The sequence below is a fragment of the Scleropages formosus genome, chromosome 4, assembly GCF_900964775.1.
Source record: "Scleropages formosus chromosome 4, fSclFor1.1, whole genome shotgun sequence".
NCBI lineage: Eukaryota > Metazoa > Chordata > Actinopteri > Osteoglossiformes > Osteoglossidae > Scleropages > Scleropages formosus.
The window spans coordinates 29,040,110-29,063,562 of NC_041809.1; the positions used below are offsets into that span (position 1 = coordinate 29,040,110).

Genomic DNA, 23,453 nt, shown 5'->3' on the forward strand with positions numbered 1-23,453 from the left:
TGTGTGCGCCCCTAATTAAGGCTAAGTGTATCTGTGCGTGCGCGGGAGCGCTCCTTCCTTCTCCTTCCTCCTCCTCCTCCTCCTCCTCCTTGTCCCACTGAGTCCCACGACTCTGAGTCCCCGTGTGTCACCGTCCTCCTCCTCTCCGCCCGCCCGGCCGCCCGGCAGCTGTCCGCAGTCCAGCGCTCCTGCTGCTCTCGTCTCGCCTTTGCTTTAAATAGGTGTGTGAAGGTCCGGCCGGAGCGCCAAGTCTTGCGGAGTCATGAGCGGAGAAGGCGGTACGAGCCGGTGGTACAAAGTGGTACAAAAGTGGTACAAAGTACTCCGCTCTTACTTCTTGAGAAGCCGGGTGGGTTATTGAAGGCTTGGCAGGTAGGGGAGGAGCCTACCGTTAGACGTACCAAGGCTACCCTGAGAAATCACTCATGAGGAGAGCTGTTGGCCAGGTCAGGTGCGCAGGTAGGTACAGTACTTGGTTTTACCACTTGCTCAGTCCTGGAGCTGCAAATACTGCTGAAATAACAGCTCCCATTTGTTTACTGCTTCTGGGATCAAGTTTACTGACAAGTTCGGAGAGCGCTGGTGCGGTAAAGCACCGTTCTCAGGATGGAGTGACTGTACAGGTGTTACTGTGGAACTGCAGTGTTTTTTAAGGTTTTTTTTTTAAAAAAAAAAAAAAGTGTCCAGAACTGGAGTGCACAAACGTGCAGTTTTCATCTTCTTGGAAATGCTTGTAGTTCATAGTTTGTTGCTCAAAGGTTTTCGCCCTTTATCCTGCTACTTGTGCCGTAGTGGTTAGAGCCACTACCTTTGGGCCTGAAGGTTGCAGGTTTGCATCCCACCTCTGGGTGTAGTACCCTTCAGTAAAGTACTTACCCTGAGTTGCTCTGGTAAAATTACCCAGCTGTATAAAATAATTGTAACCTTAACATCATAAGTTGCTCTGGGGAAAAAAAAGTATCAGCTAAATTAAAAAAATCTTATTCCTGTTCTATCACGTTTCCCCTACTGGAGCAGCAAGATGTGTACCTCGGTACTAAACATGCTGCCCTCTTATACAGCAAAACAGCCATGTTATTCAAACCAATACCCAGCTTCCACTGCTTTTACAAATCACTGCTTTCTGTTTATATTCGCATACTGTCTCAGCTTTTTTGGAAACGGGGTTGTAGATCACAGATTTTTTTCTGCAAAAGGAGTTATTAAATTAAATCTTAAAAAAGAATACAGTGCTCAGTTTGTTGGATCATTTGACTGTGGAAATTGTTCAGCTATTACACAAAAGATTTGCACCAGGAGTTGAGATGAAGAGGTACCTTCTGGTCCTGACAATGCTTCTTCATATCCATCATAATGAAGCTATCTGTTAGTCTTTTTTAATTTTAAACACACACACACACACACACATTTTCAGAACCGCTTGTCCCTTACGGGGTCACGGGGAACCGGAGCCTACCCGGTAACACAGGGTGTAAGGCCAGAGGGGGAGGGGACACACCCAGGACGGGACGCCAGTCCATCGCAAGGCACCCCAAGCGGGACTCGAACCCCAGACTCACTAGAGAGCAGGACTGCGGTCCAACCCACTGCGCCACCGCACCCCTTTTAATTTTAAACATCTACATGTAAACTATAGGTGTTTCGAAAATTAACATGCAAGTCGCCCAGCTTTAAGAGTCGAATGCCGAAAAATTAGTCACTTTTCTAAGGTGCACAAATTCAGGTGACATACATAAAACATCTGAAACTTTAGTCTAAATTGTAGTGATCTGATACAGAACAAAATGCCAAAATAAATACCTTAAAAATAGCATATTGTGTTATGCTAAGGGAAAAAAAAAAATGCTGGAAACACAACTCTTGGTTACACGTAGAAAAACATATTTCATTATAAACACAGACTTTATAGCTTCATAATTCCAGTTAAATCACTAAATCTTCAGTTCTCCCTTTAATGTGGGATTGGATCCGTGAACGCCGTAGTAATTTTTCAAATATTTTAAAATGTCTTTCATAGGACATTATTTCTGTTGTTTAATCTGAGGAAGTTGTGCAGTACTATGATTATTACTGTGTGGAGCCTGCAGGTTCTCCCAGTGTTTGCATGTGTTTCCTCCGTATGATCTGGTTTCCTCCCACAGTCCAAAGACATGCAGCTCAGATGAATTGGTGATACTAAATTGCCTGTAGTGATGTGCGTGTGTGTCTAGCTACCCTGTGATGGACTGACCTCCCGTCCAGGATGTACCCCCATCAGCCTTGCACCCGATGCTTCCAGGATAGGCTCCAGTTCACCACGACCCTGCTCAGGACAAGCGGTTACTGAAACCGGATGGAAGGATTATAAGATATTGCTAATTGTGCTCGAAATAAATATATACAGAAACCAAAATATTCCACAGTTTCTGATATGCTTAATTTACTCATCCAAGCTTTAGCCATTCTGCTTGGCACTTTAAATGTCATGGGGGAAAGTGGGAAACATTTCACTAAAAGAGGGAGCACTATCTAGCATTTAAAGAAATGCCAGGACACATTGGATCGGCTAAAAAAACAAGTGATTAGTGAAACACTTCATAACAGTTTTTTTTTTTTTTTTAATCACCTGATTCCCAGTCCATTTTGCCACGGTGTCTTGCATGACCTGTGTGCCTGGCAGGGGGGCAGAGGTCAGTTTGGCATGTCCTCTTCTCACCTCTGTAATCAGCTTACGCTATGCAACTGAAAGGCGACCGAGAGACTAATGCAACAACCTGTCACAGACACCAAGACAACTGTGTGCCAGTGTCTCCAGAGGCAGAACAACACCTCTCCCACTCACAGATCGCAAATGATCCCATTGGTCCACATCCTGCTTCTTAGCTGGACTGAAGAACTGTGCCAGGCACTAAGCAAATGTCATAGCTGTAACAAGGGGGTGGGGCTGGTGACACTCCCCCTCCCCCATGTCAAAGCACCCTTATGTGTCCCTCCGCTGTTTGTTGCGCACTATTGCTGATATTTTTGTTCCCCAATACCTGACAAGTTAAACCACGGTATAGAGAGCAGGACCCGGCCAAACCCGCTGCGCCACTGTGCCCCCTAAGATATAAACATATAATATGTATTGCACATCCATACAATGAGGCAGTCTGCTGTGACAAAATGCTACTGCTGACCTTTTACTGGGTCTTCCTACATGTATCCTTTGAAAGATGTGTTGGGGGGTCAGGAAGCCCCCATGTCATTCACTGATTTTTATTGTATTTATGAGCGATCAGTTCTATTTTCTGAAAATAGGATTTGTTTTACGTACTGTAAAAAAAACAAGGATTGACTTCAGCAAACTTTCACAAGGTGACGGTCACCATTATTCCACACAGCTGCCTTTCTTTCTGTGACTAATATCAAGAATGTTATCATATTCCAGGACAAATCGGGTCATCTTTCGTCCACGTGTTCAATAATCATTTTCTGAGGAGCACATTTACTGATTTCGGTTGCTGTAAAGACAGTAAAGTAATATAAGGTTGTACTGAATGCAGTTAACTTTGAGAAGGGTCCTGCCTTTGTCGGGAGGGAATAGCTTTCGCTGGTCTTTAAGTCAAAGAAGAAGTCAAAGCGCTGGTTACAAAAATAACCTAAGTAAAGAGGGGTCTGACAGACATGGTGTAAGACGCCACATAAGGCATGATGGGGAACACAATCCCCCAAGAGGGATTCCCAAGGGCACATGTTTGCACAGCGCAGGCTGGGTTAATGATAGGATCTGCTTAGGGCAGCACAACTAGAGTAATGCAGCCACATCTCGTCCCCATGATGAAAAGTTCACCACAATACACCGGCTCCTTCTGTTACAAATGTTCAGGATACAAATTTTGAACATTTTCCACTATTTATGTATTTTTTTGTTTTTTGCAAATGGTGGAAAACGCCCTGCGTTTCCACGCCCAGCTGTAAGCTGCAGTGAAACACATTCAGACGCAGCGGGAGCGTGAGCCCGTCAAATTCACCTCTCTTACGCAGTGTTTACACCTCACCTCTTGTGTTCTTCGTTTCTGGGGATCTAAAAAGATGCAAGATCTAAAGGAAGTCTTTTACTGATTTTATACATCGGAAAGAAAGCTGAAAGCGGTCAAAAGCTGACAAATGTTGCAAATGCTTATGTGATGAGTGAGTCAGCAATTGAATAGGAGGTCATAGAGACATGGTCATTTTTATTATCACTCGTTTTATATGAGTTTTAGCTTTAATATAGTTTGACATTAATAAAAAAATGAAATGATAGTGCACTGTGATGGACTGGTGTCTCATCAGGGTTATCTGGGTAGGTTAAAGAGTACCCTGTGCTGGAAAAGCAGTTATTGATAATGGATACATGGATAAATGAACAGAAGGATAGATGGCATTACATACTGTTTTTATTTATTACGGCTTTATATGTATGAGGTTTGTACAGAACCAACTTGTTAATAAGGGAGGGAGAACTGATTGATGTTGCTTTTTTCATTGTGATTTAGTCGTAAAAATTACATCTCTTGTTATGAAGAAATTGAGCTAGAAACAGACTTTTGGTCCCAGTTGTGTTGGTAAATTGAGGAGTCAGTGCATACACAAAATACACAAAAATACACCCAAGATTCTCTCATGCTGGACAATTTCGATGGCATGTGACCTTGCGGAACCTGATGAATAGTATGCACATTTCTTCATATGTAAGTTAAAATCTTATTAAGTCTTGTGAAAGGTGATTCAGATTAAAAGAACTGTTAAGTAATTAGGAATACAGCTACGTCTAGTTTTTATTTACATTTTAAACACTTATCATTCTTGTGTACATAAATATAGCAATCCTTAATAAAAACAAGTTTTCCTATGCTAATCCATAAACTATGTTGACATAAATCTTTTTTATTAAAAAAACATTAAAAGAATGTGGATAAACTAATGAGATGTAATTTGATACATAATTTGATCATCTGTAGATAATATAGGTCAATAGTGCAAAAGGTGGCCTGGTTTATCTTAGAAAATGACAAAAAAAAAAAAAAAAACACTTAGTTGCGCTAACAGAAATACATTTCAGTAGTTCAGGTTCTGCACAGAATTGCAGAAATATACACACACACACACACATTTTCAGAACCGCTTGTCCCTTACGGGGTCACGGGGAACCGGAGCCTACCCGGCAACACAGGGCGTAAGGCCGGAGGGGGAAGGGGACACACCCAGGACGGGACGCCAGTCCGTCACAAGGCACCCCAAGCGGGACTCGAACCCCAGACTCACCGGAGAGTAGGACTGCGGTCCAACCCACTGCGCTACCGCACCCCCTTTTGCAGAAATATATTTTTTATTTATTTATTCTTCTGAACTGCTTGTCCCATGCGGGGTCGCGGGGAACCGGAGCCTACCCAGCAACACAAGGCGTAAGGCCGGAGGGGGAGGGACACACCCAGGACGGGACGCCAGTCCATCGTAAGGCACCCCAAGCGGGACTCGAACCCCAGACCCACTAGAGAGCAGGACCTGGTCCAACCCACTGCGCCACAACGCCCCCCTTGCAGAAATATAATTTACAACATTTGACATAACTCTTTATATTTACTGAAAATACCTTATTCTTTTGTAAAAGGCATTAATCACAGAACTCAAGGAAAATACAAAGTGGATGTTCTCCCCAGGAGATACATAAGTGACATCTGAAACTTATGGTGACATTTCCAACCTTTTTTTGCAGAAGGGCTGAAAGTCATTTACTCAGCAAGAGACGGTTGAACAAAAATTCTCTATATTCGCCAAGCACTTTGCAATACTTTAAACGTAAAAGTGTCTGTACAAAGAAGTTTTCACTGGTGGGAGTATGGAGTGGACAAGAGTGCCACTAAACTGAAATACTTCCAGCAGTTGAATGCAGCAGGTTCAAAGTTAAAGCCTGACAGTTATCCAGCTGAATTTGGCTGTAGTCCCAGAGCAGTTGCCTCAATGGCCCAAATAGGACTAAGGGACTAGAACAGTGTTCGTGTAAATTCTTGACCGAGACCGGGCACATCTATATATAGACGTAATTATAAATCTGTGCTTTTTTCCCTTGACACATCCCTTTTTGTACTGTTGTCCAGACACTGAAATCCATCCCCACAAATGTCTTTCTTATGCCAATATGGCCCCATTGTGAAACCAAAAATCTGTAGCTCCAGTATTAAGAAACAACAATTAAAAATTAACCAAGTTATGAAAGTTGGTGGAAACTATGATTTGCAACCTGAAAAACACACACACGCATTTTTGGAACCGCTTGTCCCATACGGGGTCACGGGGAACCGGAGCCTACCCGACAACACAGGGCGGAAGGGACACACCAAGGACAGGACGCCAGTCCGTCGCAAGGCACCCCAAGCGGGACTTGAACCCCAGACCCACTGGAGAGCAGGACCCGGTCCAACCCACCGCACCACCACGCCCCCCTCTGAAAAAAACAAAACAATTTAATACTTTTGAAAAACAGTTGCAGAAGAATCAGGCATGATGTTTTGTGAATTATGATACAATTGCAGAGACATGGAAGGTAAGCGAGAGATGTTACTTAGGAGGGCCTGCCCATGTTACATTTTTATATCACTTTCCTGAATCAATGTCAGAAATGACAGCTTCTCCTGGAATGCGCCTTGCCGTTTCCAGCCTCAGCCAACACGTCTCCCAGTACAGACACGTTGGCAGATGCTGGCGCAGAGCTCTGAACTGAAACTAAACCTCCAGCTTGGCCATGCTCCTGAAGCACACTTGTTTCTTTTATCTTACGAGTTAAACCTTCCCCAAAAGTGAAAAGTGTGTAAAGTCCATGGAGTCAAAAGAAGCCAGAAGTCAATTCGGAAATAAAATGCAACAGTAAAAATTAAATAAACTCATTTCTCACATAAATGGACTAAATCATTCTGTGAAATCACCCTGCTGTGAGGGGGTCTCATAGGAAAAAAAGGTTCAGAGAAGAAAAATATTTTTAAAAAAATTAATAAAAGCATCAAATTATCTTGATAACACCATGAAATTTAGTGGTATTTGTAATAAAAATTCTTATTTCTAGATTGATATTTAAAGCTGTGGGGGGTGCGGTGGCGCAGTGGGTTGGACCAGGTCCTGCTCTCCAGTGGGTCTGGGGTTCGAGTCCCGCTTGGGGTGCCTTGCGACGGACTGGCGTCCCGTCCTGGGTGTGTCCCCTCCCCCTCCGGCCTTACGCCCTGTGTTGCCGGGTAGGCTCCGGTTCCCCGTGACCCCGTATGGGACAAGCGGTTCTGAAAATGTGTGTGTGTGTGTGTGTGTGTGTGTGTGTATTTAAAGCTATGGTAGCACACAGGGCATGCTGGATTTACAGCACTTTTCTGACCTCACCACTAAAGTACCAGTTGGGACAGGGTTTGAAGTATGTGTGAGATTCACACAATATTTAAACCTGTTCAGTTGGCAGTTTAACTTCTAACAATTGTTTAAACTGAACTTTTCTTCTTACTTCCTGTAAGAGCAAAGCTGCAAGAAAATAAAACAGAATATAGACCCTTAGGCAGGTACATTAGATAGAGTTAGGTGTCAGTGTTATCCTAACCCAGAAACAGTTCGGAACTGCCAGGCTGAACGTACAGTTGCTCCCTGATTTACAAACTTAATTGGGACCAAGAAATAGTTTGTTACTCAAAAAGTTAATAAGTTGAATATATCATGGAGTATGCCAGGGGCTTGTCATTAATTCTGTATACAGCTACTCATGTGATGTGCACCAGCAAAAATGGTCGTATTTGATTACCAGTACCTGTACCTGTGTCTATTGTAAAAAAATGGGAAAGCTCTGCAGGTTAGGATGTCCCAGAGGCCTTAGCAGCAACAAGAACAGCAATTCAAGCAGGATATGGACAACCAGGGAGAAGGCAGCCCCTTCCTCTGCTGAGCCAGGACGGTTCGTGCACGCACCGGGGTCTATGAAAACGCAAAACACGTTGAGTACCCTGGCAGGAGTATTTATGACATGGTGTAAATAAGAAAGGCCAATAAAAAACCATGACCATAACTAGACCCAGGTGCTGGTGCTCACCTGTGCCTGCTCGATTCATTCTTTTACCCACATGTCACGCGAAATTCACTAGTACCCAATGAAATCACATTAATAAGAAATAAAAACATAATTGTAAGAAGTTTAAAAAATTATCTTAAATTTTAAAAATAATGTTAAATTAAATGTTATTTTCTAGAGGGTGAGGTGGCGTGGTGGCGCCGCGGTGGGCCTGGGGTTCGAGTCCTGCTTGGGGTGCCTTGCGATGGATTGACGTCCCGTCCTGGGTGTGTCCCCTCCCCCGCCAACCTTGCACCCTGTGTTGCTCGGTTAGGCTCCGGTTTGCAACGACCCTGGACATTTAAAATATTGGATTACTAATACAATTTGTCTGAATGATGAGGTAGTCTCATCTTCTGAGATTAATCTCTTTAATGTTTAAACCTATGTTTAATGGTTTGTTGGTGTACAGCTGTAAAAATGGCCTGTTTGCTTGAAAATTGTGTGTTTTATGTACTCAGCCTCAATATAACAGGGTCATGTATGACAACAACAAAACACACACACACACACACACACACACACACACACACACACACACACGGGGTCACGGGGAACCGGAGCCTAACCCGGCAACACAGGGCGTAAGGCCGGAGGGGGAGGGGACACACCCAGGACGGGACGCCAGTCCGTCGCAAGGCACCCCAAGCGAGACTTGAACCCCAGACCCACTGGACAGCAGGATCGTGGTCCAACCCACTGCGCCACCGCACCCCCTACACAAAACAAACAAATAAACAAAAAACACACCAACTGCTTTTGGAGAGTTTACCCCTTTTTTATGACTTATTCAGTCTCATTAACTTTTTTACCAAAAAAGGTGAGAAAATTATCTGTTACAGCAACAGCAAGTCCATAGTTTTTGCTCAAAACATGTTGCTAAATTCACCTTAGACGCTCTAATGTTTTTCTAAATGAGTCATCATTTTTTTTTAACTTTCTCAAGAGTTTCAACAGGATCCTGTTACAATAATGAGAATCCATGGTGTTACAGGGTTTACGGAAAACTATTAAGGTATAAAAAATATTTGTCATGATAGTAGTAACAGTTATTTTTATTATTTCTTTCTCTCTCTCTCTCTCTATTACAAATATTGTACTTATATTTCTTATAATTATTATTGTTATTATTATTATTATTAGGGGGGCGCGGTGGTGCAGTGGGTTGGACCGGGTCCTGCTCTCTGGTAGATCTGGGGTTCGAGTCCCGCTTGGGGTGCCTTGTGATGGACTGGTGTCCCGTCCTAGGTGTGTCCCCTCCCCCCTCCGGCCTTACGCCCTGTGTTGCCGGGTTAGGCTCCGGTTCCCCGTGACCCCGTATGGCACAAGCGGTTCCGAAAATGTGTGTGTGTGGATATAAAAGATCAGCTCATTTGTCTTCATCTTTAATCTTGACTTCTGTGAGGCACTTTGGAAGACTCAAACTTAATTTAAACCTCATTTGTAACTAAGCTTCTGAGCAATTGCACATTAATTTCACTCACCATATTAATAATATTCATTTTTATTGTTTATAACAAATTGGGATTTTAAAAAATATTTATTTCTCAATTTTAATTATTTAATTTGGATTGCTGTAAAAAAGATATTCATTTGATTATATATATTTTAAATAGACGAATTTTTTAAAAATGTTATAATATTATAAAATTAATTTCTATCTACAGAAATATCAAGGTTCACAAAATAAATACTTTCCTTTTCAAAATGGTGTTGGAGAGTGGTAGCTTGTTTAAGGCTGTATAACTGAAATCGCCACATCACCACACCATCATTTATCATCAGTTCATGAGATCGACCCAGTGACACTGTTGCCTGTGATGTTAATTTTATTTTCACAATGGGTATTTTATTCTGTGCAAGAGCATTGCTGCTTGAATCAGGCATTTTGGGAGAGAAAGTCAATGTGGCTATTTTCTGGCTAAATCCATTACATTAACTTCCCCTTTTCCCCTAGAGACAATGACCTCTAGTGTACAAGTAAAGCTGGATTGGTGGTGGTTGGGCTCCTCTCTTATAAGCCCTTCATGGAGACAGATTTTCCTTAGCAGTTTCCTATCACATTCACACTTCTTTCCACAGCAGAGAAGTAGTAGAAGAATTCATACTTAAATCATATGAACAGTATTTATTACATGTATACAATTACACAAGCTCAAATAAGCCCTAAATCACACACTCACGCAAAGATCATCTAGTGTCAAACATTCCAAACGTGAACCGAAAGCTGAATGTGAGTGGAGAATATAACAGAGTGAAATCACAAGACTTTTACCATGCTTGCAGTGATTAGTGAACACCTCACTTTAATGACAGGTTCAGGTGTTTGCAGAAATGCAGCAAATCAAAGCCATTTTAGTGAAGATACTGTATTAGACAAGTCTTGTATAATAAAAATTACTTCATATGATCATATAAAGTTGGGCCACAACCATATTTCTGTAAAACCAAAAAAAACAGAGCCGTAGGTATCATACCCCTTTGATGACTATTTTAAATCATAGACACTGTAAATACACAATTTAAGGAATTCATATATTCAGGATTACTATAAATTACAGCAAGTCCCAACTAAAGGTGCTTATTTATTTGAGGACATTTTCATATATGTTATACATACCAAAACACAATAAATTGGATTCGGGGGCAAAATCCATACAAGTTCATGAATTTGAAATAAAATTACCAAAAATCATATTTTGAAAGCATAACATTTTATTGAATATTCTTTAAAAAGTTCCACCCTTCCACTTGTAACATTATTGGATTATGCAAAGCGTGTTGAAATGCGATTAAACCACAGACTTAATTTTCCTCATTGATGAGTGATGTGTTGGACATTTAAGAGAAAGAGATGAATATATCAGTCATCATCCCTCAGGAAAGTCACTAGGTAAATATGGACTCAAATGAAAATACTGGGCATATCCATAACTTGGATACATGAGATGATCCTGAAGTTGCTGTGAGTTTTTAACAGGTCAGAGAGTCATGCACCTCAGTTTGACTTTATGAAACCTGTGACTGTGTGAACTCCTCAACTTAGACTGCTCTCCAAGCTGGACACCTCAGGCCTGTAGGACATTGTATACATAGGATGAGGTGTTCAGGGACTCGGCTTCTTCTACATCCTATGAGCAGAATGTACCAGCCTTAGGAAAGGTTCTTGTCGACAACACATTACATTAATTAATTTAGCTGGTGCTTTTCTCCAAAGCAAATTACAGTGTTAAGGTTACAGCTATTTACCCATTTATACAGCTGGGTAATTTTACTGGAGCAATTTAGGATAAGTATGTTACTCAAGGGGACTACAGCCAGAGGTAGGGATCAAACCTGCAACCTTTGGATCTAAAGGCAGAAGCTCAAACCACTAACCTACCAGCTATCACCACACATACATTTACATATATTCATTTAGCAGACACTTTTCTGCAGAGCAACAGACATCTCATACAGTGCGTGCATTACATTAGCAGAAACACTTAGATGCAGACGTGTGATTCTTAGCTAGTTAGTTTGTTTCTTCCCACCATATGAGCCAATGTTCACCACACAAGTAGCAGCATAAAGGTTTGTCCAAACAATCAACAATTCCTAATCACATTTTTTTTTTTAAAACAAACATTTACATCACATGAGTAGCTGCGTGAAAGTTCATCTGTTATTCAGCAGTTATGATCTCAAAGCTATAGACACATCCAGCTTGTAGCAGGAGCACATTTCACTCGCAGCATCTGCTTGCGTTGTTTGTTGTTTACAGTTAGTACTCTGAGGTTCTGTGTGTGGGAGAGAGAGTATGTGTGTGTACTGTTGGTGTAAGATGGTGAGACTATTATTAGACATGCACCGCATTTTCCTTCCCCTCCTTTTCATCATCCTGCACCCCCCCCCCCCCCCCCCCCCCGCAAGGCCTTTCACATGGGGACTATTCTACATGTCCAGCCACCCACAGATGTCTTTCAGGAAGTAAATTTTAACTCTCTCAGTGCCACATCCCACCATTCTCTGTAAGTCTGTTCCAAAAGGTCTTATGTTCTAAGACTAGATTCGGTGTATCATTTCTCCCTGTTTTATTGTTAGCGAGTCACTGAATTTTACAGTATTGCTACAGTATCTCACAGATGAGATCAAAAGCCTGAGAAGGCAAATCATACAGACCAAAATTATCCATATTCTGGTTCATTTTATCTAGATACTTTTTCCATCCTTTTTGATACTGAAATGTAAACCCTTCCATGACATAACAGAATTAAATTGTTACATGAAATGTCCCAGTTAGGTGAATTCCTGTTGTGATGGAATCGAAAGACCATTTTTTCTTAGAGCAGGAAAAAAAAAAAAAGACTTCCTGATTAAAATCAGACAATTAAAAAAAAAAAAAAAAAAAAAAAAAAAAAAAAAAGTATTTTTATGCATGACAAGAACACTGGCAACTCATTTCATTTTTCTAGCATGTCTTTTAATGTTGTACTTAAATGTATTTAAGATCTGTAACTGCTTCTGGAATCCTGGGCTGTGAGCCAGTGTACACCTTGGACTGAGACTTTTTCATAATTTTGCTCATGCATATTTATGATAGAAATAAATTTCACTCATCAGTGCCTCTGTCTTTCACACTCAGAACATCTGGAAACTGTGTGCCATTTAGAGTCAATGTATATTTATTTGTTAATTGAGCTGATGCATTCCTCCAAGCAACTCAGTGGATGTTAAGGTTATAGTTACTTACCAAATTCAGACAGGTGGGTAATTTTACTGGAGCAATTGAAGGTAAATACCTCGCTTGCTCAACGATACTACTGGAAGCGGGAATCAAACCTGCAACTTTGGATCCGAAGATACTAGTAGCTTAACCACTACCAGGTGTGGGCCAGTGACTAGTTCGTACTTAGTTATCCCAGCAATTGGCAATACTGTTCATCGTCATATTTAACCTTCAGTTTACCTCAAAAGTCACTCTTTGTCCGTTGTGGTACAATTTCCTCTTTGACCCGTGCCTTTGAAGCCTTTCCAGAACACTCTATGCGTCAGCCGAACGCTCGCGCTGATATTTCAGCCGCGGCGCGCGCGCCACAGCAGCACGAGCTCCGAACGCGCGGCGCTGAGACCTTCCATTACCCCTTTAAAAACGAACCGCCCGGTCACGTGACCAGGAGCCGCGCGCACGTGTAGCGGAGCTCAGGGAGCGACGGATGGGGTACGGCGCGCGCGGCTGGAGACAGAGCGGCGCTTGTCCGCGACACTCCGCTCCTCGGCGCGGTTTTTGCGGCGTCGCTGTTCCCGCACAGTTGGAGCGAATGGTATCGGAGGGAGCGAGGGGGAAATGGAGCGCTAGCGGGGTTCGTGTCAAGTGCAAAAAGGGGGGCGAGATGAGCTGTTACGAAAGAGTCCCGGAAATCGTATCTGCGAGAGCGAGACACATCCAGCGGGTCAGATGTTTCGAGCTGTAAACGAGCAGCGTCTCTTCGCTGAGGTAAGCGGTTAACAGAACAATAATGAATAAAAACACCAACGCGAGTCTCCTTTTACGTCACATTTTCTTCATTTTGCTCACTTGCAACTATTTACACAGCTGGTTTTTTGATTGGAGCGATTTAGGGTAAGTTAATTTAAGTACCTCACTCAAGGCTACTAGGACGTACCGCATTCCGACCTGCGACCTCCGAGGCGGTGAGCTCATTTCATACTAGCGGTGTAACATTCGCAGTTACGTTAGTCGACGTACAGAAACTGGAGAAGAAAAAGTGTCCCTTGTTTCTCCAGGCAGAGCGGTGTGTGTTCAGTCCACACACACACACACACACCGCCTGGCACAGAGAAACTGGACAGAAGAACAAAACATTGGCAGCTCCAGTGTAGCGGTTAGCGCTGCCTGCTGCCCTGGACCCAGGACCAGGTTCGAGTCTCATCATCTCCAGATACCCTTGAGTGAGGTACTAACCCTCACTTTCTGTAGGAAAGAAACAAGCCCAGCTGTGCAAATCATGGGTAAATCATTGTAAATGACTGGCTCTAGTTCAGACCTCCGTGTGCAATGTGACAGCAGAGTGTGTCCGTCCTTGATCATGGTGTGTTGTCCGTGTTCATCCAGGCGATCAGCGTAAGCTGATGAAAAAGCGAAGGCGACGGGATCCGCATCCGTAGATGACGGCAAAAAGGGTCTGACAAATTATCACGCAAACGTGAGAATGGCCTCTGACAACCTGCATCTGCTCTCGCAGTTTTTCTTCTAGGGTGTGCTCGGGAGTTTCTTTTTAAAACGGTGCTTGCTGTGATGTGGAGATTCTGAGGTGCGCATCTAGACCTAGGTGACGAAATACATGGCATGAAACTGTATTTCGAATGACGGGTCTTTCAGTGACTTGGACAGTGAAGGTAGGCATGGAGACAACGTTCGTGGCGTTCCCCAAAAGAACATGAGCCTGGACGGGCGCTGCTCTCCGCTGGTCGGCACAGCGACGTCTGTGAAGTTACCGGCTGATATGGCACCAAAAATATCCTCACCTGCAGTGACTGTTCTAAAGAAGCAGGTAGAGACTGGCTTGCTTGAGCACAATTTTGAGGTTGAGTGTTCCTCTGCAACTCCCTGCATCAGTGACTCAGCACAGGTGTGTGATTTCGCCAAGCATCCAAGTAAAGTGCCTTATTTGCCCAGGAAAGGAGGTAAAATAGCACAGAATTCCAGAATGCTCATGACGGACAGAGCAAATGGTGACACGCTGCTCAAACTGCAGAGGCAGATGTGCAAAGGCAACAGAGATTCTGATGAACCGGATTCAGCGGGCGTGGAAGAAACAACTTGTGGACTTGCGAAGCACTCACCACCTGGCTTCAAAAGGAGGAAGCTGGAGAGTGATGAGTGTATGAGAATCACAAGGAGCCTAGTTTTACCCAGCAACAACAGTGAAAAGCACAACAGTCCACAGTCCAACAATTGTGAAAAAAGCAACAAGAAATTGGCCGAAATTCCTCAAGAAACAAAATCGACCCCAGGACCACAGTTAGGTGCATTGCCAGCAGAACCATCTGCAATCCCTACCTCAAAGATGTCAATTGACTGGTCATCAAAGGACATTGCCCAGCAGTATGTCATCCCTTGCATGAAGAACTATGGTATCTGTGTGAAGGACAGTTTCCTAGGAGACGAGTTGGGGGACCGGGTGCTGAAGGAAGTTGAGATGCTGAACCAGAGTGGAAAGTTCCGAGGAGGTCAGCTAGTTAGCCAAAGGGCGATCCCAGCATCCGACATTCGGGGGGACCAGATTGCCTGGGTGGATGGCTGTGAGACAGGCTGTGAGAACATCGGGACACTCATGGTTCATATTGACAAAGTCATCATGTACAGTGCCATGAATGGACAGTTGGGCAACTACTGTATTAATGGTCGTACTAAGGTAAGTGGGATGGCTTAGAAGAGGATGAATGGTTCAGTACATCCAATGCTTCAGGTGCTTTTTTTTCTGGTTAACAAACTGGGATTTAGATTTTATAGAAAATTTACTGATTTCATTTTAAATGATCTGCTGAACTTTGAAGTATGTCAAAGTAGGGATGTCATACTGTGCCTCTGCAAGAGATGCAGATTTCATTCCTGCTGCTTTTCCCCTTAGCATTGATTGTTTACCCATTTGTGAGTGAATGCACAAGGTTTTGTACCAATTCTCAGGATTAGCATCCTTCTGGCTTTCATGAGTTCTCTTGAGTCTCAGTGTCTCTCTTGTACACAAATACATTTTGACTTCTTATTAAGTAAGACAGTTTATTTATTTACTTTATTCCCACATTAGAAAGGCCAGCGAATTTACTTTAGCCAGCGGGTTACTATTTGTGCTCAAGACTATAGAGGGATGTCCATTATGTCTATAAATAATGAACTGTAATTAAAACATCATGTAATGTAGTAGCTTAATGTTAACTTGTCAGTGTATATATATCAAAACATTTGCTTTATAGCTAGAAAAAAGTATGTGCCAGTGCTAGTAAACAGCCTCTTTCTCTGACGTAAGTCTTGATATTTGAGTTTAGTGATGTCAACAGCCAGCGACTCAGCTTTTAAAGCTAGCAACCTAGACTCTGTTCAGATGAACCATGTTTACTTGGATCCCCTTTGTAACAGACCCTTTCTCAAGTGCAATGGAAGTCAATCCACTATATTTGGCATGTGATGATATTATTTATATATAATGTGCAATGCGCATGTAATGCATACATACCATTCTATGCAGCAGTCTTCAGAGCATACAAACATTTTCAATAGTTTCTGGGTTACAAATGATATAGCCACACATTTGTCAGTTCGGTTTTACTGAAAAGTCCTGCTTAAACAGAATGTGTCACATTTTTGTAGTGGATATCAATTAGTTGCTTTAAACTTCAAGACAGATTTTAGAATATCTGTTGTCTTTCAAAAATGATCCGTTTTTGTCATATCCTTAAATGATTTCGTTATGTGACATGAAACTAAATGTAATCTTTCTTGGTGCTGACAGTCCTGGGAAGTTTAAGGATAACATGCTATACATGGTCTGTTGTGTGCTTGAGCAAGATATTCTCTAAGGTTTTTTAAAATACTTTCACTGCAAAGGTTACATAAGTGATGCAGAAAATGTGAAGATGTCTTTTATGTTTAAATTTAATATTGCAGTATCTTGATGTAATGTAGGTGATTTGTTAATGATTAAAACATAAACTAGTGGTTTCTCCATTTATTGCCCTCAGGCAATGGTTGCTTGTTACCCTGGCAAGGGTGCAGGATACGTGCGGCATGTGGACAACCCTAATGGTGATGGGAGGTGCATCACTTGCATTTATTATCTAAACAAGAACTGGGACATCAAGGTATGAACCCTGATCATGATATGATACACTTTTTGTGCCTGTGCGTAAGCATTCTCCACAGTCAAAGAGTGACTGTATCATCATAAAAATGTATTTATTCACTGAACCATTAAACATTTCGTGAAACCATTCTAAATTGGCTATGCTTACAGGTAGAATATTTTACCAGTTCCACTGAGAATCTCAGTTGTAATCCTGCCAGACTTCAGGGTAGACTGGTTTTGTTCACAGTGACCTTGTAATTAATCCGTAGTTATGTATTGATTGGAACTTTTGAGTGTCGCAGTATAAATCATGTTAACACACATACACATCATCTGAAACTGCTTGTCCCTCGTGAGGAGACGGCGCCTAACCCGGCAACACAGGGCAAAAGGCTGGAGGGGGAGGCGACACACCCAGGACAGGACGCCAGTCCCTCGCAAGGCACCCCAAGCAGGAGTTGAACCCCAGACCCACCAGAGAGCAGGACCTGGTCCAACCCACTGCACCCCCCTCAGATCAAGTTAACTGAAACCATTATTTATGGACTGACTGCAAGTTTTATTTCTCAACAAATGCAAGTAGTTATGAGTTTTAAAATACACATTTACCTCATCTTAAACACTGTTGGGGCTAGAAGCATGTTTGTAACTCAGAATTGTTTGTACATTTACACACTGTCACAATCAATGATGTCTCACTAATGAAGCTTAATTAGGTTAGATCATTATGTTCTGTTAAACATCAGAAAAAGCTATAATGACTTTTTAAAAATCACTGTAGTAATAAGACTTTACTCTCAACTTTATTTTCATCAATAGGTAATACAGTAAAGGGTCTCAGTTTTCATCTTTAATAGAAACAGTGTGAAACAGGATACAGTGTGGATGGGACACCTGTTAATTATCTTTTATTAATATGAAGCAACACTAAACTGTACTTTAGAAAGACTGGAAATTTTATAGATTCAAAACACCTCCATGTTATTTATGTACATCAGGTGGCTCAGGAAACAGCAAAAGCTGAGTTGCAGTGTAATGGAAGACTGTATGGGGAGAATGTATTAATAAATGTTTCACCTTAAATGCCATCTGCGTATATTATGGTAAACTTCCATAGTGGTAGCCAAGAGAAAGCAACTGATTACTGAATTACATAAACATGTAAAACTTCTGGTCAGGACCTAGTCAATTTTATTTTCCAATCAAAAAAGTGTCAGACATGTACCTCTATTTTCCAGTTAGTTTCTGTAAAAGTCTCAAATATAGCTACAATACATAAAATAAGCTGGATGAAATCAGACTCTTCTGAAAATCTGCTTGCCAACCCCTTCCTCTCCCCCCATAGCACTAGGTGAGCTTCTATTTTGGGTGTGCTGTTATGGCAGCATGCAGAAATGTAAGCCGTTTTCACTTTGCAAAAGAAATTCCGAAAACAGTGTAGAAAATCCAACTAAAAATAAACTGGGAAATCTTTGAAAATTCTTAACTTGGTATTCATAGCATAAAGTCCAAGTTTATAATGGTTTTGTCACCATTGCATTACTACATCATAATCTTTAAAAGTGCAATAATACAGCTTAATGCTTCAATTTATTCACAGGTTAGGTTGTGTGCAAAAAAAAGTCTAAAGCTATAATTAGACAAAATACGTTGTCCTCAAATCTCCTATTTAGTTCTTTATACGTACAAGACAGTGCAGTGTTCCTCCTCCATATGATGTGCCAATGAAGATTGTAACAGTGGAGTAAAGATAGGACAGTGAGTTGCAGAGTAACGGTAAATCCTGTGGGGAGAATGTATTAAAAAGTGTTTCACCTTAAATAATGACTACATGTCTCATTTGCATGTCTCACATCTGGCCATAAGGAGGCAACCGGTTCATTATATAAACATGTTTGTAAGCAGCTGGACACTTTTCAATCCAAAAAGTATGATAATGGACACATACATATATTTATTCGCTGGATAGAGTCTTCGAAAATCTCGGACTTAGCAAGAATAAATAAAAAAATACACTGAATGAAATAAGTCCATGAAGTTACCTCCCTGCCTTCCCTTTTCCACAATCTCAGTTTAGTTTATGTTCCAACTGTATTTTATCTAATGGCAACAAGTGAAAATGCAGAAAATTTCAAGCTCTGAAACTTTTTTAGAAGATAGATCAGTGAAGAAAATGCAATTAAAAATAAACTTATAAATGTATTCAAGAGGGTACGGTAGCCCAGCAGGCTTGGCTGGGTCCTGCCCTCTGGTGGATCTGGGGTTCGAGTCCCACTTGGGGTGCCTTGTGATGGACTGGCCTCCAGCCTTACGCCCTGCGTTGCCGGGTTAGGCTCTGGCTCGCCGCGACCCCGCTTGGGACAAGCAGTTTCAGCAAGTGTTTGTGTGTGTGTGTGTGTGTGTGTGTGTGTGTGTGTAAATGTATACATCTTTGAAAATTCATGACTTGGATTTTGATAACGAACAAGTCTATTCCATTTAACACAACTGAAAACTTGAGTCCTCAGAACCTACAGGTTTTGTTATAATCATGCAATTCATTAAGTGTACATGACTGAATGAAAGAAATGAAATTCACCTTGGCTGCAGCAGCATACAGTGTAAAACATACCATAAGTAACCAAGCATATAAATTAGGAGACAATGAAATGTTCTCAAGTGAAATAAGAAGAAAAATAAATTTTAAAATATATTGATGAATTCAACTTTGACAAATCTCATAATATCTTTCCTGAAATAAAAATGTGACATGGGCACTCAATTAAAGTCAGCTGGATGAAGTGTAATGAGTGTAAAATATGTCAGCACATCCAACAGCTAGAGTAATTTCCCTTCAGGTTCACGGTGGCCTGCTTCAGATCTTCCCAAAAGGACAGTCTGTTGTGGCCAACATCGAGCCCCTTTTTGACCGACTACTCATGTTCTGGTCTGACCGTAGGAACCCTCACGAGGTGAAGCCTGCTTATGCCACCCGGTAAGCAACACAAAAACACCTTCTTCTCAAGAAAATGTTCATCAGTGTATAAGTTATTTCTTTAGCTGGATGGTGTGTTTATATACATAACACAATTAGAAAGAGGTTACAAGTCTTTAAATACTGATTGTTCCTACCCATGCTTACTGAAATTGGGAAAACAAGTGATATAACCCATACACATAAGACATTTGAGTAAAGAGAAACAGCATCACATAAAAAAATTGAATAGGAAGGATGTGTTCCATTATTTGGGTAATGCTGTTATGTTACTGTGTTCTCGATTCCTGTGCCAGCCTTCTTTTGTATGAGAAAAATTAAAATGCTTGTGTTTTTAGCCAACACCAACACCTTTGCTGGTTGGTGAAAATCTGAAAACATTGTCTCTTTGGCAGGAAATGTATCTTATGTATTACATTTACATTTATTCATTTAGCAAATGCTTTTTTCCAAACCGATGTACATCTCATAGAAAATACAATTTGTGCATTACCTTAGGAGAAAGAGACATAGCTACAGATGTGTGATTCTTCAGTATAGTTAGTTTCTTTCACCATATGCACCAATGTTCATCACACAAGTAGCTGCATAAAACTACCAGAATATCACCGATTCCTAATCACCTTCCTACTAGTCTTTTTTTTTTTTTTTGGGGATACATATGAGCATTTACGTTCAATTGCAGGAGTGGCTCTGTAAAGGATTGATCCGAGCCTGATCGTGAGCATGTATACCTTACGGGCATGAACATTTATATCTTACGTGAATTTGAGATCTTTGGCAAAGTGAGTCCAGGAGAGAAGAGTTTTAAGACCCTTTTTAAATGTGGACAAAGATTCAGCAGCTGTGAGCGAAAGGGGGAAGTCGTTCCACCACAGCGGTGCCAGAACCTTCGTGCTTTACCTTTTGTGTGTGGGACCACCAAGTAAGCAGATGTGGAAGAGTGTAGCAGCCTAGCTGGTATGTAGCGAATGATTAAGTCCTATAGATAGCTGGGAGCAGTTCCATTGATGCATTTCTAGGCCATAACCAGGGTCTTACATTTGATCCGGATAGCTATGGGAAGAGGGGCCATGGTGGCGCAGTGGGGCAGCGGGCTTGGCTGAGTCCTGCTCTCTTGCGGGTCTTGGGTTCAAGTCCTGTTGGGGATGCCTTGTGATGGACTGGCGTCTCATCCTGAGTATGTCCCCTCCCCCTCCATCCTTATGCCCTGTGTTGCCAGGTTAGGCTCTGGCTCACTGCAATCCCGCTCGGGACAAGCAGCTTCAGCCAGTGTGTGTGTGTGTGTGTGTGTGTGTGTGTGTGTGTGTGTGTGTGTGTGTGTGTGTGTTTGTGAGCTATGGGAAGCCAGTGCAGAGAAACGAGTAGTGGAGATACATACGAACACTTCAGCAAGTCATACACAACTCGGGCAGCAACATTCTGTATCAGCTTCAGAGGTTTGATGGCAGTAGCAGGATGGCCACACAAGAGAGAGTTACAGTGGTCAGGACAGACTTAACCATATTAACCAGACTTCAGCATATGAGGCATATGTGTATTTTTTTTGATGTTAAAGAAAAATGTAGTCATATCGCCATTGCTTCCCAGATGACAGAATTTCATATAGTGCTTTTATGATGACTCTTGAATGACATCTGTGACAGTGGTATACACACACACATCGTCTGAACCGCTTATCCCATATGGGGTCGCGGGATCCTAACCCAGCAACACAGGACGTAAGGCTGGAGGGGGAGGGGACACACCCAGGACGGGACACCAGTCCATCACAAGGCACCCCAAGCAGGACTTGAACCCCAGACCCACCAGAGAACAGGACCAGCTCCAACCCACTGCGCCACCACGCCCCCAAGAGTGGTATATGTTGCCATAAATACCTTTGCTGGTTGGTGACTAAAGGCTTCCATTCTGTAATAACTCCTTGGTGTATACAAGACATTTACCTTAATTCCAGTTGAAAGGGATGTCTTGTTGGTCACATGGAGGGGTGGATTCATAGTGCTTACTGTACTTCATGTATGCATCCATAACTGGGAGCGCACAAGACAGGGAATGGTGCACAGAGGCCAAGTTCTTCTGGCTTTCTGTGCTGGAGGCAGGAAGTGAACTTTTCTTCAGTGGTCGATGCCTAAAGGAATAAACATACAAAAAGAAGAGCCTGAGCGTTTTCCTGCCCGGTTCTTTGCACTTCAGTCTGACAACCATTGATTCTATCACTAAATATTGTTTTTTTTTTTTTTTTTTTTCTTGTCACATACTCAGGCTAAAACCCTGGCATTTTCTGTGCTGCCTCTGTCTTTCCTGAGTAACTTTTAGTAAATAACTGAATATAACAATTGATTAATTTCATGCATTGCCCTGCAAAAATCTCACTTCACACTATAGAATAAAGAACCTAGAAACAGGGATGTGGTCATTTAGAAATCTATATTGTAAATGAAGCACTATCGATCATTAATGGATATTTGTTTGGAATGATGTGTATTTCAATGAAAAATCAGTTTTCCTTTTTTATTATGCATTGCTTTTTGTTCATCTTTACCAAGGGTGTCAATACCTTTGGAGGCCACTCATTTCATATTGGTATTGCGCACTGTCCATATATAACAGACAGTATTTCTTGAAGACCATGGCTTCTTTTTATCTAACAGATATGCTATCACTGTCTGGTACTTCGATGCCAAGGAAAGGGCTGAAGCCAAAGAGAAGTACAGGTCTGGTGAGTTACATTTAGTTCTGTAATAAAATGCATACTTCATTACCCTGTTTAAGTTAGTAATTTATTTGAGTCTACCATGCTTATTGCCAAGTTCAGCTCTGTTACCAAAATGGGCAAATATGAATAATGTCTACTTGTTTTCAAAGTTAAAACAGAGCACATCTTCTGTTCTGTTTGTCTGTCTTTGCTTGCCTCCCGCAGTGGCTGCCAAGAAAGGTGTTCAAGTGCCTGTAACTCAAAGCAGGAACACCTAGTGCTGGAGCCTTGAGTATAAAATTGCTGTTGACATGGATTTGATCTTAAACTGGGCATATATAAAAAGTTGTGCCAAGGCTGTGATTTTTTTTCTTTTTTCTTTTTTCAGGTTAACTTTGATGTGGAAAAAGTGCCTCGCTCTATACAAGCTCCTGGCTGGAAATGCAAGTCTCTTAACAGTGCTCATGTTTTTTTCAGGCATTCTGCTATTTTAAATGTGTGCATATAGATGTCATAGATGTATAAGGTTTCCATGGCTAACATAACAGTGAAAAAGTGACATCATGTAAATACACACACACACACACACACACACACACACACACACTGGCTGAAGCCGCTTGTCCCAGGCAGGGTTGCGGCGAGCCAGAGCTTAACCCGGCACCACAGGGCACAAGGCTGGAGGGGGAGGGGACACGCCCAGGACGGGACGCCAGTCCATCGCAAGGCACCCCGAGCAGGACTCAAACCCCAGACCCGCCAGACAGCAGGATCCGGTCCAAACCTGCTGCGCCACCGCACCCCCCATCATGTAAATAGACTTGCATAAAACAAGCTAACTGATGAGTCATGGCTACAGTAGCCTTTCAGGGTGAT

At 42.0% G+C, this 23,453-nt stretch overlaps 1 protein-coding gene across 5 annotated transcripts; it reads left to right on the forward strand.

The window, feature by feature from the left end:
* The first annotated feature begins 1 nt into the window (after nt 1).
* LOC108934337 (egl nine homolog 1-like) lies at nt 2-23,186 on the forward strand. 5 transcript variants are annotated; one of them, XM_029251149.1, is made up of 7 exons: nt 12,991-13,556; nt 14,175-15,477; nt 16,802-16,921; nt 19,743-19,879; nt 22,534-22,601; nt 22,803-22,869; nt 22,966-23,186. In XM_029251149.1, the coding sequence occupies exons 2-6, from the start codon at nt 14,500-14,502 to the stop codon at nt 22,853-22,855; spliced, it is 1,356 nt and encodes a 451-aa protein (XP_029106982.1). In that variant the 5' UTR covers nt 12,991-13,556; nt 14,175-14,499; the 3' UTR covers nt 22,856-22,869; nt 22,966-23,186. The 5 variants fall into 5 exon arrangements, with proteins under 5 accessions (XP_018607492.2, XP_029106982.1, XP_018607491.2 ...); XM_018751976.2 differs by lacking the exon at nt 12,991-13,556 and adding an exon at nt 2-459 and having other exon boundaries at nt 22,803-23,186; XM_018751975.2 differs by having other exon boundaries at nt 22,803-23,186.
* Nucleotides 23,187-23,453: the final 267 nt, after the last annotated feature.

Bases quoted from the DNA above. Each gene is read 5' to 3' on its own strand.
- LOC108934337 (XM_018751976.2), top strand. From the start codon at position 14,500: ATGAGCCTGGACGGGCGCTGCTCTCCGCTGGTCGGCACAGCGACGTCT. The intron at 15,478-16,801 runs GTAAGTGGGATG...TATTGCCCTCAG, and splicing joins GTATTAATGGTCGTACTAAG to GCAATGGTTGCTTGTTACCC. The intron at 19,880-22,533 runs GTAAGCAACACA...TTTATCTAACAG, and splicing joins AAGCCTGCTTATGCCACCCG to ATATGCTATCACTGTCTGGT.